The sequence below is a fragment of the Sinohyriopsis cumingii genome, chromosome 7 (genome assembly GCF_028554795.1).
Source record: "Sinohyriopsis cumingii isolate HCF-2022 chromosome 7, ASM2855479v2, whole genome shotgun sequence".
NCBI classification, from domain to species: Eukaryota; Metazoa; Mollusca; class Bivalvia; order Unionida; family Unionidae; genus Sinohyriopsis; species Sinohyriopsis cumingii.
Genome location: NC_142967.1, coordinates 43,694,057 through 43,707,032, shown reverse-complemented (window position 1 = coordinate 43,707,032; position 12,976 = coordinate 43,694,057). Strand labels below are relative to the sequence as shown.

The 12,976-nt window shown below is 34.1% G+C and overlaps 1 protein-coding gene across 1 annotated transcript in view; it reads left to right on the top strand.

Moving 5' to 3' along the window:
* The window catches only part of LOC149795118 (1-phosphatidylinositol 4,5-bisphosphate phosphodiesterase epsilon-1-like), a 289,076-nt gene that overhangs the window by 225,415 nt on the left and 50,685 nt on the right, over positions 1-12,976 (top strand). Inside the window, exons 18-23 of the mRNA XM_089963758.1 lie at positions 2,786-3,236; positions 6,006-6,232; positions 7,028-7,150; positions 7,334-7,438; positions 10,078-10,185; positions 12,467-12,583. Coding sequence (XP_089819884.1) covers positions 2,786-3,236; positions 6,006-6,232; positions 7,028-7,150; positions 7,334-7,438; positions 10,078-10,185; positions 12,467-12,583 — 1,131 coding nt within the window. The remainder of the gene's footprint in view (positions 1-2,785; positions 3,237-6,005; positions 6,233-7,027; positions 7,151-7,333; positions 7,439-10,077; positions 10,186-12,466; positions 12,584-12,976) is intronic.

Sequence of the window (12,976 nt, the reverse complement as noted above, 5' to 3'; positions counted from 1 at the left end):
TTAAAGGTGTTTTGTTGTGACCAGTTTGAGATGAACTTTTTAATTTTTCTTCAAATTATTTGGATTCCAAGAGATTATTTTTCCCTGGAAAGACTTGTGCTCTTAATTAATTCCTTGACTAAGACAGTTATCAAAATTTACACAGCAATAAAAAAACTGTAATATTATTTTCTGTGATTCAAGAAAAAACTATTGACACACCAGCACAATGCTGACCACCGCATATGTCATCGCCTTCCATTTTGGATTTCATTGGGATTTGAACTCAGTTTCATAAGGACTTTTTATTACTAGGACTTCTATTTTTTAATTCTTGGATTAGTTTTGGATTTGATTCATAAAACCATGAGTTCTTTTTCTCATATATACCTTATTTTTCAATGGAAATAAATTATTTGTTAAAGTTTACAAAGCTTGTTGTCTTCACTCTTTTCTTGTTACATTTCTGTAAGAGCCTAAAAGTGACACTATTATCAAGAATAAATAACATCCTTTACCTGTTTTAAAGAATAAATAACCTGTTTTAAAGAATAAATAACATCCTTTACCTATATTTTTTTTATAGATAAAATCATCCATTACCTATTTTCAAGAATAAAAACATCCTTTACCTATTTTCAAGAATAAAAACACCCTTTACATATTAAAAAAAATATTAAACATCCATTACCTATTTTAAAGAATAGAAAATACCCTTTACCCATTTTGAAGAAGAAAAAAAGATCCTCTACATATTTTAAAGAATAAAAACATCCTTTGCCTATTTTAAAGAATAAAAACTTCCTTTGCCTATTTTAAAGAATAAAAATGGCCGCTACCTATTTTAGGGAATAAAAACATCCTCTACTATTTAAAAAAAAACAACTATCCTTTGCCTATTTGAAAGAATAAAAAACATCCTCTACATATTTTAAAGAATAAAAACTTCTCTAGCTATTTTAAAGAATAAAATCACCCTCTACCTATTATAAAGAAGAAGAAAAAACATCCTTTACCTATTTTAAAGAATAAAAACATCCTTTACCTATTTTAAAGAATAAAAACATCCTCTAGCTCTACCTATTTAAAAAGTAAAAAAACATCCTTTGCCTATTTTAAAGGATAAAAAAAACATCCTCTGCCCATTTTAAAGAACAAATAATCCTTTGCCTATTTAAAAAAACACATCATCCTTCACCCACTTTAAAGAATAAAAAAATTCAACATCCACTACCCAATTTATAGAATTAAACGACGCAGTATCTTTACCCATGTTAAAGAATAAAGAAACTCAACATCCTTTACCCATTTTAAAGAATACAGAAATCTCAGCATCCTTTACCCATTTTAAGGAATACAAAAATCTCAACATCCTTTACCCATTTTAAAGAATACAAAAATCTCAACATCCTTTACCCATTTTAAAGAATACAAAAATCTCAACATCCTTTACCCATTTTAAAGAATACAGAAATCTCAATATCCTTTACCCATTTTAAAGAATACAAAAATATCAACATCCTTTACCCATTATAAAGAATAAAATACAATTCAACATTCTGTACCCATTTTAAAGAATAATAGATATAACATCCTGTACCCATTTTAAAGTAATAACTCAACATCTTTACCCATTTTAAAGAATAACTACAGAATGACATCCTGTACCCACTTTGAAGAATAAAAAATATCAATTTCCTGCACCCATTTTAAAGAATAAAATACAACTCAACATCCTTTACCCATTTTAAAGGATAAAATACAATTCAACATCCTGTACCCATTTTAAAGGATAAAATACAATTCAACATTCTGTACCCATTTTAAAGAATAATAGATATCAACATCCTGTACCCATTTTAAAGAATAATAGATATCAACATCCTGTACCCATTTTAAATAATAGTAGATATAACATCCTGTACCCATTTTAAAGAATAGTAGATATAACATCCTGTACCCATTTTAAAGAATAGTAGATATAACATCCTGTACCCATTTTAAAGAATAGTAGATATAACATCCTGTACCCATTTTAAAGAATAGTAGATATAACATCCTGTACCCATTTTAAAGAATAGTAGATATAACATCCTGTACCCATTTTAAAGAATAGTAGATATAACATCCTGTACCCATTTTAAAGAATAGTAGATATAACATCCTGTACCCATTTTAAAGAATAGTAGATATAACATCCTGTACCCATTTTAAAGAATAGTAGATATAACATCCTGTACCCATTTTAAAGAATAGTAGATATAACGTCCTGTACCCATTTTAAAGAATATTAGATACAACATCCTGTACCCATTTTAAAGAATAGTAGATATAACATCCTGTACCCATTTTAAAGAATAGTAGATATAACATCCTGTACCCATTTTAAATTAATAACCAACATCTTTACCCATTTTAAAGAATAAATACAACTTGACATCCTGTACCCATTTTAAAGAATAAAAAGTATCAATTTCCTGTACCCATTTTAAAGAATAAAAAATATCAACATCCTTTACCCATTTTAAAGAATAAAAAGTTGCTATAAATGAATTGGATTGTGAGAAAATTATGGAAAATATTTTGCAATCAATCTTATACAGGTTTATAATAGAACATTTGCTCACTAGAGGGATCAGTGGTACCATTGACTCTCCAAGCCTTTTTTAGTCTAATATTGATGCCCAAAAAGATTTACAGATGCATCTGTCAAATTCTTTTAATCCTCAAAGATGTTTCGGATCTTTATTCCTGTGTAACTAGTAATCTTATTATTTCAATTAATCACTTTTCTTTCTTTTCGTAGGAAAATAGTCCAAGGAACTCTTCCACAACTATTCAAAACAAATCTTCAGGCCAAAAGAAACGATCACCCAGTCCTCAAGCAAAGCCTATTCCAGGAGCCAGTCGCTCCCAGTCCAACGCAAGTGATTCACAGCTCTCAGGACATTCACTTGTTCAAGGGGGCTCATCCAATATCCATCGTCTTCGTAGTCAGACTGTTACAAGTTACCTCAATCGATACCAGATACGTCACCGAATGTCATTATGTTCTCGTTCTGGAGATAAAACTAGTTCTATCACTCATTCCACCCACTTGTCTTTCTTGGACTTTGTGGACTTGTTCAAATCATTTTCACTACGGTGTAGAAAGGACTTGAGGGATTTGTTTGAACAGTTTGCAGTTTCTAAACCAAATACCGACAAGCAAATCAAGGCAAATCAACAAGTCTCACCTTCAACATTCAAGGATGGAAGTAAGTGTTTTGTCATGGCATTCATAGCTCAAGGGACCTTCATGAAGTAGTCTTTATAATCAGGTGGTCTTTATATACAGGTTGATTCGTATTGATTTAATTAAACTTTAGTGGAACTTAGTCTTTACACACATGTGACACAGTGGAACTTTTTACACACTTGTGACATAATGGAACTTGTCTTTACACACTTGTGACATAATGGAACTTGTCTTTACACACTGGTGACATAGAGGAACTTAGCAATGACTGGCTAAAGTGTAGGCTGTGCTAAATAATTTCCAACTTTTTTGTAATGATCGTCACACCTCAGAATTTACTGTACCTCTTCAAGAATAGGGTCTTAATGGGTCATCATTTATTGTACCTCTTCAATAATAGGTTTTTAATGGGTCATCATTTATTTTACCATAATAGAGTCTTAATGGGTCATCATTTATGGTACCTCTGCAAGAATGAGGTTTTTGTGAGTCAACATTTATTGTACCCCATCAAGAATAGGTCTTTGTAGGCCAACATTCATTGTACCTCTTCAAGAATAGGGTCTTAATGGGTAAACATTTATTGTGCCTCTTCAAGAATAGGATCTTAGTGGGTGAACATTTATTGTACCTCTTAAAGAATAGGGTCTTTGTGGGCCAACATTCATTGTACCTTTTCAAGAATAGGGTCTTACTGGGTGAACATTTATTGTACCTCTTCAAGAATAGGGTCTTTGTGGGCCAACATTCATTGTACCTCTTCAAGAATAGGGTCTTACTGGGTGAACATTTATTGTACCTCTTCAAGAATAGGGTCTTAATGGGTAAACATTTATTGTAGCTCTTCAAGAATAGGGTAATAATGGGTCATCATTTATTTTACCATAATAGGGTCTTAATGGGTCATCATTCATTGTACCTCTTCAAGACTAGAGTCTTAATGGGTCATCATTTATTTTATCATAATAGGGTCTTGATGGGTCAACATTTATTGTACCTCTTCAAGAATAGGGTCTTAATGGGTCATCATTTATTGTACCTCTTCAAGAATAGGGTCTTAATGGGTGAACATTTATTGTACCAGAATAAGGTCTTGATGGGTCATCATTTATTGTACCTCTTCAAGAATAGGGTCTTAATGGGTAAACATTTATTGTGCCTCTTCAAGAATAGGATCTTAGTGGGTGAACATTTATTGTACCTCTTAAAGAATAGGGTCTTTCTGGGCCAACATTCTTTGTACCTTTTCAAGAATAGGGTCTTACTGGGTGAACATTTATTGTACCTCTTCAAGAATAGGGTCTTTGTGGGCCAACATTCATTGTACCTCTTCAAGAATAGGGTCTTACTGGGTGAACATTTATTGTACCTCTTCAAGAATAGGGTCTTAATGGGTAAACATTTATTGTAGCTCTTCAAGAATAGGGTAATAATGGGTCATCATTTATTTTACCATAATATGGTCTTAATGGGTCATCATTCATTGTACCTCTTCAAGACTAGGGTCTTAATGGGTCATCATTTATTTTACCATAATAGGGTCTTGATGGGTCAACATTTATTGTACCTCTTCAAGAATAGGGTCTTAATGGGTCATCATTTATTGTACCTCTTCAAGAATAGGGTCTTAATGGGTGAACATTTATTGTACCAGAATAGGGTCTTGATGGGTCATCATTTATTGAACCTCATCAAGAATAGGGTCTTAATGGGTCATCATTTATTGTACCTCTTCAAGAATAGGGTCTTAATGGGTGAACATTTATTGTACCAGAATAGGGTCTTGATGGGTCATCATTTATTGAACCTCATCAAGAATAGGGTCTTAATGGGTCATCATTTATTGTACCTCTTCAAGAATAGGGTCTTAATGGGTCAATATTTATGGTACCTCTTCAAGAATAGGTTCTTAATGGGTCGTCATTTATTGTACCTCTTCAAGAATAGGGTCTTAATGGGTCAACATTTATTGTACCTCTTCAAGAATAGGATCTTAATGGGTCATCATTTATTTTACCATAATAAGGTCTTAATGGGTCATCATTTATTGTACCTCTTCAAGAATAGGGTCTTAATGGGTTCACAAAACAAATAGATAAGTAAACATAGTAAACCTTGACAAGGATGCAAATGTTTCATTAAATATGACTGGTACACATGCTTTAACTGGAATCTACTACTAATTCAAGACATTTGTGAAGACTGGAATTTTAGTGATTTTTCTAAAACTTAACTGGTATCTTTTAGCAGATTGGCAGAATGTCAGGCCTTACCTAGTTCTAATACGAGCTGTTATGTATGTTGATAATTTTTTATGCATCTTTTTATCCTCTCGAGTCTACCAAATCTTTATTATGATATGGGGTAGGTTTTGAAATTGGTGTTCAGTTATCTGTTCAATTTACATTTTCTTTCAACAAAGTTAAAAACATTTGATGATCAGAATGTCTGTGCATGTGACCACATCAATTATTTGGTGAGAATGTTCTATAGCGTACATTGTACATGTACCATGATTGTTCAGTTTTTAGTTGCCATAGGAGAATAATAGATTTTGTACGTCAGTATGTGATTTGTAACTGTTTTTGTATTGCTGTTTTCAACGTCATTTAACTAGATTATTGCAAATTGCATGGGACCATGGTAATTTGATAACACTTTTGTATAAGGAGGCGAAAATGTATAATCATTTAGATGGAAATAATTTCTGAGCTTTGTCTACAAATTTGCTAAATTTGAGTCATAATGTAATGATTCTGTTGTATATGTTACTTTTTCTGTTTTTCAGGCACACTCACTAGAAACAATATGTTTGATTTGACACATTCAAATGACAATCAGTATCTTCAGAGACGTAAGATCTGTGATGCTATAGCCACATCCAGTATATTTGAGAATTGTGCAGGAGTGGACACAGTTCAGAGCAAATGTCTGGGACTGATTGAATTCCGGGAGTTTTTAGAGGACTACCAGGAAGAACATTTAGAAGACAATGAAATTATCGCCCTTATTCATGTTAGTGTTACAAAATTTGTATCATTGATAGTTCCGTGTGATCTTGTGGTTTCTACCATCCTCTATCAGATTTTTAACAAAATAACGATTTTCCTTCCCATCCGGATGATTTGTGTGTTAACGAAAATTGCCATTTTTCCCACAAATCTTGTCAGTAGAATGTGTCGTATTCATAGATTTTGTCACGTTTCTTCTTATTAAATTTTTCATGTAGTACGGTTTAGCCAAGAGATATCCGAGGAGACAGATTCATTGCATAAGCAGTGCAACTGGAGCTGGCTCCTTGTAACAACAATCCTAGGCCAAAAATAGAAAGTATCAACCCAGTTTTTGACAGGCAACCCCAGTTCGTGTATGTCTGACCTTTCCAGTTGTCTGTTCCAGAAACACTGTTTGTACCATGTCTTTGCCATCAAGTTTTCATCCTTACTTTTCTGTTCTAGAAAAACTTGGCAGTCTGACTTGAATAGTTTGAACCAACTGAATATCTGAAATAGAATAGTAACTATTGTATTGGTACATCGATTGAAATCATTGGCTTAAGGATCATTTGTCTAGACAACTGTAAACATTGTCTTGTCCAACAAATTGAAGATTTAATGAAGATTTGGCGTGTATCATTATGACTATATGTACTCTATTAGTTCAGTAGCTGATGCTCAGTTTACGCCATATGTGCATTCCTGAGGTTATGGTTTAAATCTTTAGAGACGTGTACTTTATGATCTGTCTTTTGGAAGACATTATGCATACCTGTCAGAATTTTTATGCCTGTTGGACTGTTGTTTATTTCAGCGACATGAACCTGACTCCAGTCTGAGAGAAAAATGCTGTCTTTCATTTGAGGGATTTGCCAGATATCTGATGGACAAGGATAACTACGCATATGTGTTTGAGAAAACAAGACTGAATGATGAGGTTAGTGACATGTGACACAGTTTAACATTCCTTGTTATTTATTGTAAAAAAATTTTTACATTTAACCTTGATGTAAAACTAAAAAGGTGAGCTACTATACTACTGTAATTAAACACTGGAAAAGAATTATTATGGTCTAATATTAGATTTTCTTTCATTATACATCCTGCATTTTATTGACAGGATATGGATCACCCTCTGGCTCACTACTACATTGCTTCCTCCCACAACACCTATCTGACTGGTCACCAGTTGAAAGGAGAGTCTTCAGTAGAGCTCTATAGTCAGGTAACCAGTCTGTTTAATTTGCCACAACTACACTTGAATGATATATACAGTAGCATCATTATATTTTTACAAGTTTTGTAATTTGGCATATTTGTTGAATAGAATTTTTGTCTTATTGGAGACAAACTAATTTGTCCTGTGTGGTCTTTCCTTTGCAAAGAGAATATACACATCAATTTTCCAGATGAATTAGTGAATATGTTTCACTTATAAAAATTGTGCAAACAATAGTATGATGTCAATACAAACTTGCATTTTTCATTTGAAATTCAAGATTTAATCATTTAACTAAAGTCTGTCTCCTTTGTTTAATACGTATTGTCTACTTCTCATATGACCCAGCCCTGAAAAAGTACTAGTAGGTGTAAAACAACATTTTTGATCATGTGATCCAGTCTTGAAAGAGAATGTATAAAACAATATCTATAGTCATATGACCCTGTAAAAGAATGTGTAAACAAATGTAGTAATGTAAACCAATATCTATAGTTGAGTGAGACTTGCATTTCCAATATTAGAAAGCACATTATGACATTGGTATAAGGCAGTTACCTTTACAGATCTCTTACATCTCACCTCTGTCCATTTGGTTTGAAGTCTTGACTAAGCCATATAAGAGACCTTGCCAGTATAGCTTACTATCGATTGGTGGTTCTTCTCCAAGAGTTCCCTGGGTTCTACCCCATCCAAATCTACTAGCCACCATTTATAGCCTATCATGTGCTGAAAAAAGGCATTAAACCCACTAAACCAAACCAAACAACAGCAGAAACTGGATTGATTTCCTTTTTGTTTAGTGCTCATTTGGCACATGAATTTGCAAAACTGTGAGTTTATTTTGCACATTGCATGTTGAAATCTAAAGTACTAACTTGTATCTTTATTTGATTGCTGAAATTTCTTTAGTGGTCAAACAAAGTTCATTTCGTTTCTTGTTGTTGACTTTCTCTTTGCTTTGGAAGATTGAGTAGTCATCCCAGATGGAAAGTGATCAAGTGAGATATGTTGGATTCACTTCCCATGAAATAATTCTATTGCTTTAAGCATATTAATTTTGTAGTATCAAAGCAACGAATGATTAGCACACTAATGAGACAGGTAGCCATGTTAATTTCATGTACAAGCATTTGTCAGTGTTTAATGGCTGATTAGTTCAAATATTCAAAAATACCATATAAACTCCCATATACGCCAAATAATTTAGGGAAAAAAAGCCCCGAAGAAGGGAGGTCAGCTTATCCACGGGACAAGGTGTAAACTTGATAATTGATATGTTTTCTTGTTGATTACGAGTACATGTATATATTGTTAATGCAGATTGCTGAGGATCATATACTTAACCTGAACCCCAAAGACCTACTTTACTCAGGGTACCTACCACAATTTAAATAAAAAATTTCCCAACTTTGTCTACCTAATCCTTTTCTGGATAAAACTATACAATTTCCAGACCTAACAATAACTACTGAAGAGGTCCAAAACCATATAATAAAATTTCTTCCAGATGCAAAAGAGCAGTCACAATATAGATTTCTGACTTAAATGACTGTAATAAGATTTTTTAAAATACTTTTTAGTCATTTTTCACATTTTCTAATAAATAACAAGATTTTTTAATATGACTGGACATATGGACCAACTTGTCCAGGGGTCATGCACTTTTTGAAGTTTTACCTATTCATTTTGAGGGATTGGCTTATCAGGCATGGGTATATATATATATATATATATATATATATATATATATATATATATATATATTAAGCATGGGTAAATATGGTGAGCACATCTTTCACTGTATAACACATAGATTTTTTAAAAAACTGATACATGGAACAAAAATCCAGATATTTCAAAAACTTTATACAAAATCTATTTTTTGTTTTAATATTAGTTTTTAAACCCCAGCATGTTATTGAGTTCTCCAATGATTAATTCGAATAAACTGATAAAAGTAATGAAGCCTATTTGGAAAATGTTCTGATAGCTGCAAGTAAATGCTGAATTTTGTACATACATTTTTTTTCTTCCCACCTTACATGCAAAATGAAGTAGGGAATTTTGTTTTAATTCTGTGAACACTGTTGATACTGACCAGCTGGCACTTTATGTGATGGCAGATCTGGGTCTACCCTGTGCATTTTTACCCCGACTTGACAGAAGCCAGTAGTTAGGGAGCTGTATTGACTAAGTTGATTGAGCATTGGACATATAATCAAGGATTATGGATTCAGTATCTGCTCAAACTGGCCATTTCAGTGTTCATGGGAATGGTATTTGGCTCTCATTTCCTCTGCACGATAAAACCAAATAAATCATCTAAGTGCTTCTCAAACCAACCAATTAACTGACCAGCAACATAATGATCACTGGTGTCCATGTGTGTCCATACATCTTTCCACACCCTAGATTAACCTGTGTTAAAGTTTTTTTGTGGTTAGTTTCTCATGTTCACCTGACAACAAAATCATATTTCTTTGTATGTGCATTCCTCCAAATAACTACAACACCTTTTACCAAAGGCTCAGGGGTGATGCTTGATATGCGCTTCTTGTTATTAGGCACACATTATGCAGAAACCAATCCAGTATGTACACATTATGAACTGGATGCAACTTACCATTTCTCTATTGCCACAGGTGCTTCTAAGGGGATGTCGATGTGTGGAGCTAGACTGCTGGGATGGAGATGATGGACTGCCCATTATCTACCATGGACATACACTGACCACTAAAATCTCATTCAAGGTAGGAAAGCCATTTTTTGTGAGTCAGCTATTAGTGTGCAGAAAACTGAATATTTTAGCAAGCTGCGCATGGCCCTGACCCTTCCTTGGAGAATCCTGGAGAGAGATACATGGGAGTTGAGCTCATGCATGACTTATGTACTGAACAAAGCAGAATTTTACTTACTGTATATACTCAGCTATAAGTTGACCCCCTCCCTCTTTTTCTCCTTTGAATATGTTCCCTGATGACATTATCATTAGGAAGATAACCCCTACTACCTCCTGAATCCAGCCCTCCCAAAGGTACTAGTTTTAAGCTGAGTGGAACATTGTGTAACAGGACGCTCACATTGCAGGGAGGATGGGAGGGCATTAAAGTAATGTGATTATGTAAGTATTGTCTGAGCAACATAATTTACCACCTTTCTCATCTTTAATGTTATCTGCAGATGCTTATGTGAGGAATGAGCTTTGGTTCTGTGTCACTTTCTGTGGAATCTATTGAAGTATGTGCTGTTATTGAACAATTGTGCAGCATGACAGACTTACCAACCATTATGATTTTAGCATTGTGCAGCATGACAGACCTACCAACCATTATGATTGTAGCATTGTGCAGCATGACAGACCTACCAACCATTATGATTTTAGCATTGTGCAGCATGACAGACTTACCAACCATTATGATTTTAGCATTGTGCAGCATGACAGACTTACCAACCATTATGATTTTAGCATTGTGCAGCATGACAGACTTACCAACCATTATGATTTTAGCATTGTGCAGCATGACAGACCTACCAACCATTATGATTGTAGCATTGTGCAGCATGACAGACCTACCAACCATTATGATTTTAGCATTGTGCAGCATGACAGACCTACCAACCATTGTGACTTTTGCATAAGTCTTACGGAGATTACCTTGAAATGACTGTATTTTGAAATGAAATAAACAATTACAGAAATATGATTGCTGCAGTAATATCCAAATACTCGATTGTCCATGTTTGTTCCAGATAAGGGTTTTACATCAGATTCAATGGAGTTGGTCAGGAAACCAGACCAAGTTTACAGGAATACCTCAGACACTTTAAACTGCACACATTTTTTCATGCAAAACATCTGCATCATCAAGCTGTTGCCTATAGCATATTCTAATTGCATCAAACAAGCTATAGATGTTCCAGACAAAAGGAACAATAAGCTTGCTAAAAAGCATAGAAGAATAAAAAGGAATATTCACATTCTTGCGAGGCAAAAAGCAGGAGTAGCATTAATTTCATTTATGGAGTATGTCTCATGGTGGGATAGATGATGTTGCTGTTGTCATGTGAAGTTGACCACAAAAAAATGCCATTGGTTATGTCAGGTTCATTGATAGCAAGAAGCCATTGAGGTCCATAGGGTTTAGAACTGCAGTTTGTGAAACTGTACTGGAGGTAATTAATGTCTAAGTGTACTTTACAAGCTTTTTAGTTGAACATACTGTTTACCAATGCTGTATTAGTTTTGAATCACACTTCTGAACTTTTTAGATGCATGTTTTGAAACATGACAGTCGCTGTGCATTTTATTTTGTTAAACGTTACTGAAAAGTAGTCTAAGCTACTGAAAAGAATCAACTGTCTTACTGAGGTCTTGTTAGGGTTGGGAGGTCTGGCATGATGACAGCAGATAGCACCCTCTGCTAACTGAATATAGGAATCTACTTGGCTCTGAACAAGTATCCGATTCATGGCAGGCTGAACAGTCCTAACACTAACCTCTTGATGCTGAGCACCAAGCGAGACAGCTACTAGTACCATTTTTATAAGTCTTTGGTATGACTCGGCTGGGGGAGTCGAACCAACAACCTCCCGCATCTGAGGCAGACCCTGTAACCACTAGGCCACCAGGACGGTTGACAATTTTTGAAATGATTCACAAATTCATTAACATGTTAAATATGAGCTCATATCTCACACGGAACTTGAAGTTGATTTGCATACATTAGAAGAATGGACAATGCCAGGGACAGCTCAAAGGTAAGAGGATGAAATTCCATCTACCTCTTACCTGTTCTCCTAATATATTAGAATCAGGTAATGTATTTAAAGTAGGAAACAATTTGGAGGGTGGAGTGATTAGTACTCACATGATCGTGTACAGGCACAAGTCTCTGGAGCGTTCTCCAGTTACACCTCAAAAGAATGTGCAATTACCCTGCTGTAGTGAAACCACTCTCATATGATTTTTGTCTTATTAATGACAATTTTTTGAAAGAAATTTGCTTTATTTTCAGTTATTTATATTTTCAGAGTGTTGTTGAAGCTGTCAACAGGTGTGCCTTTGTAACAAGCCCCTATCCTGTGATCCTCTCACTGGAGAATCACTGCTCCATCCCACAGCAACAGAAGATGGCCCAAATCTTTAAAGTAAGTGATCTTTAAAGGTTGTTAGCATAGTCAGATTGTTCACAGGCAATATTTTTTATGTTACATGAATGTTCAGTAACATCCCCTAGGGATTCAGGAATGGATTCCATCCACCCCTTACATTGGTTTCCAGTGTATATCTTATAACCGCTTTAAGATATCTGTATAAAATTTGGCACATATATTACACTATAGTAAAAGTCATACTGCTCATATAGGCATTCAGAACTATTTCAATGAGAAGTGTCATCTTTTAGAAATTGATTACACATACCTTTAAATGACAGTTATTTGCTTTATTTGTATCTTCAAAAACAATATTGCTGTGGAGAAAAAAAAATTACTTATAAGATTTGTACTCAAGATGATTCTTTTGCTTTTGGGAATTCATTT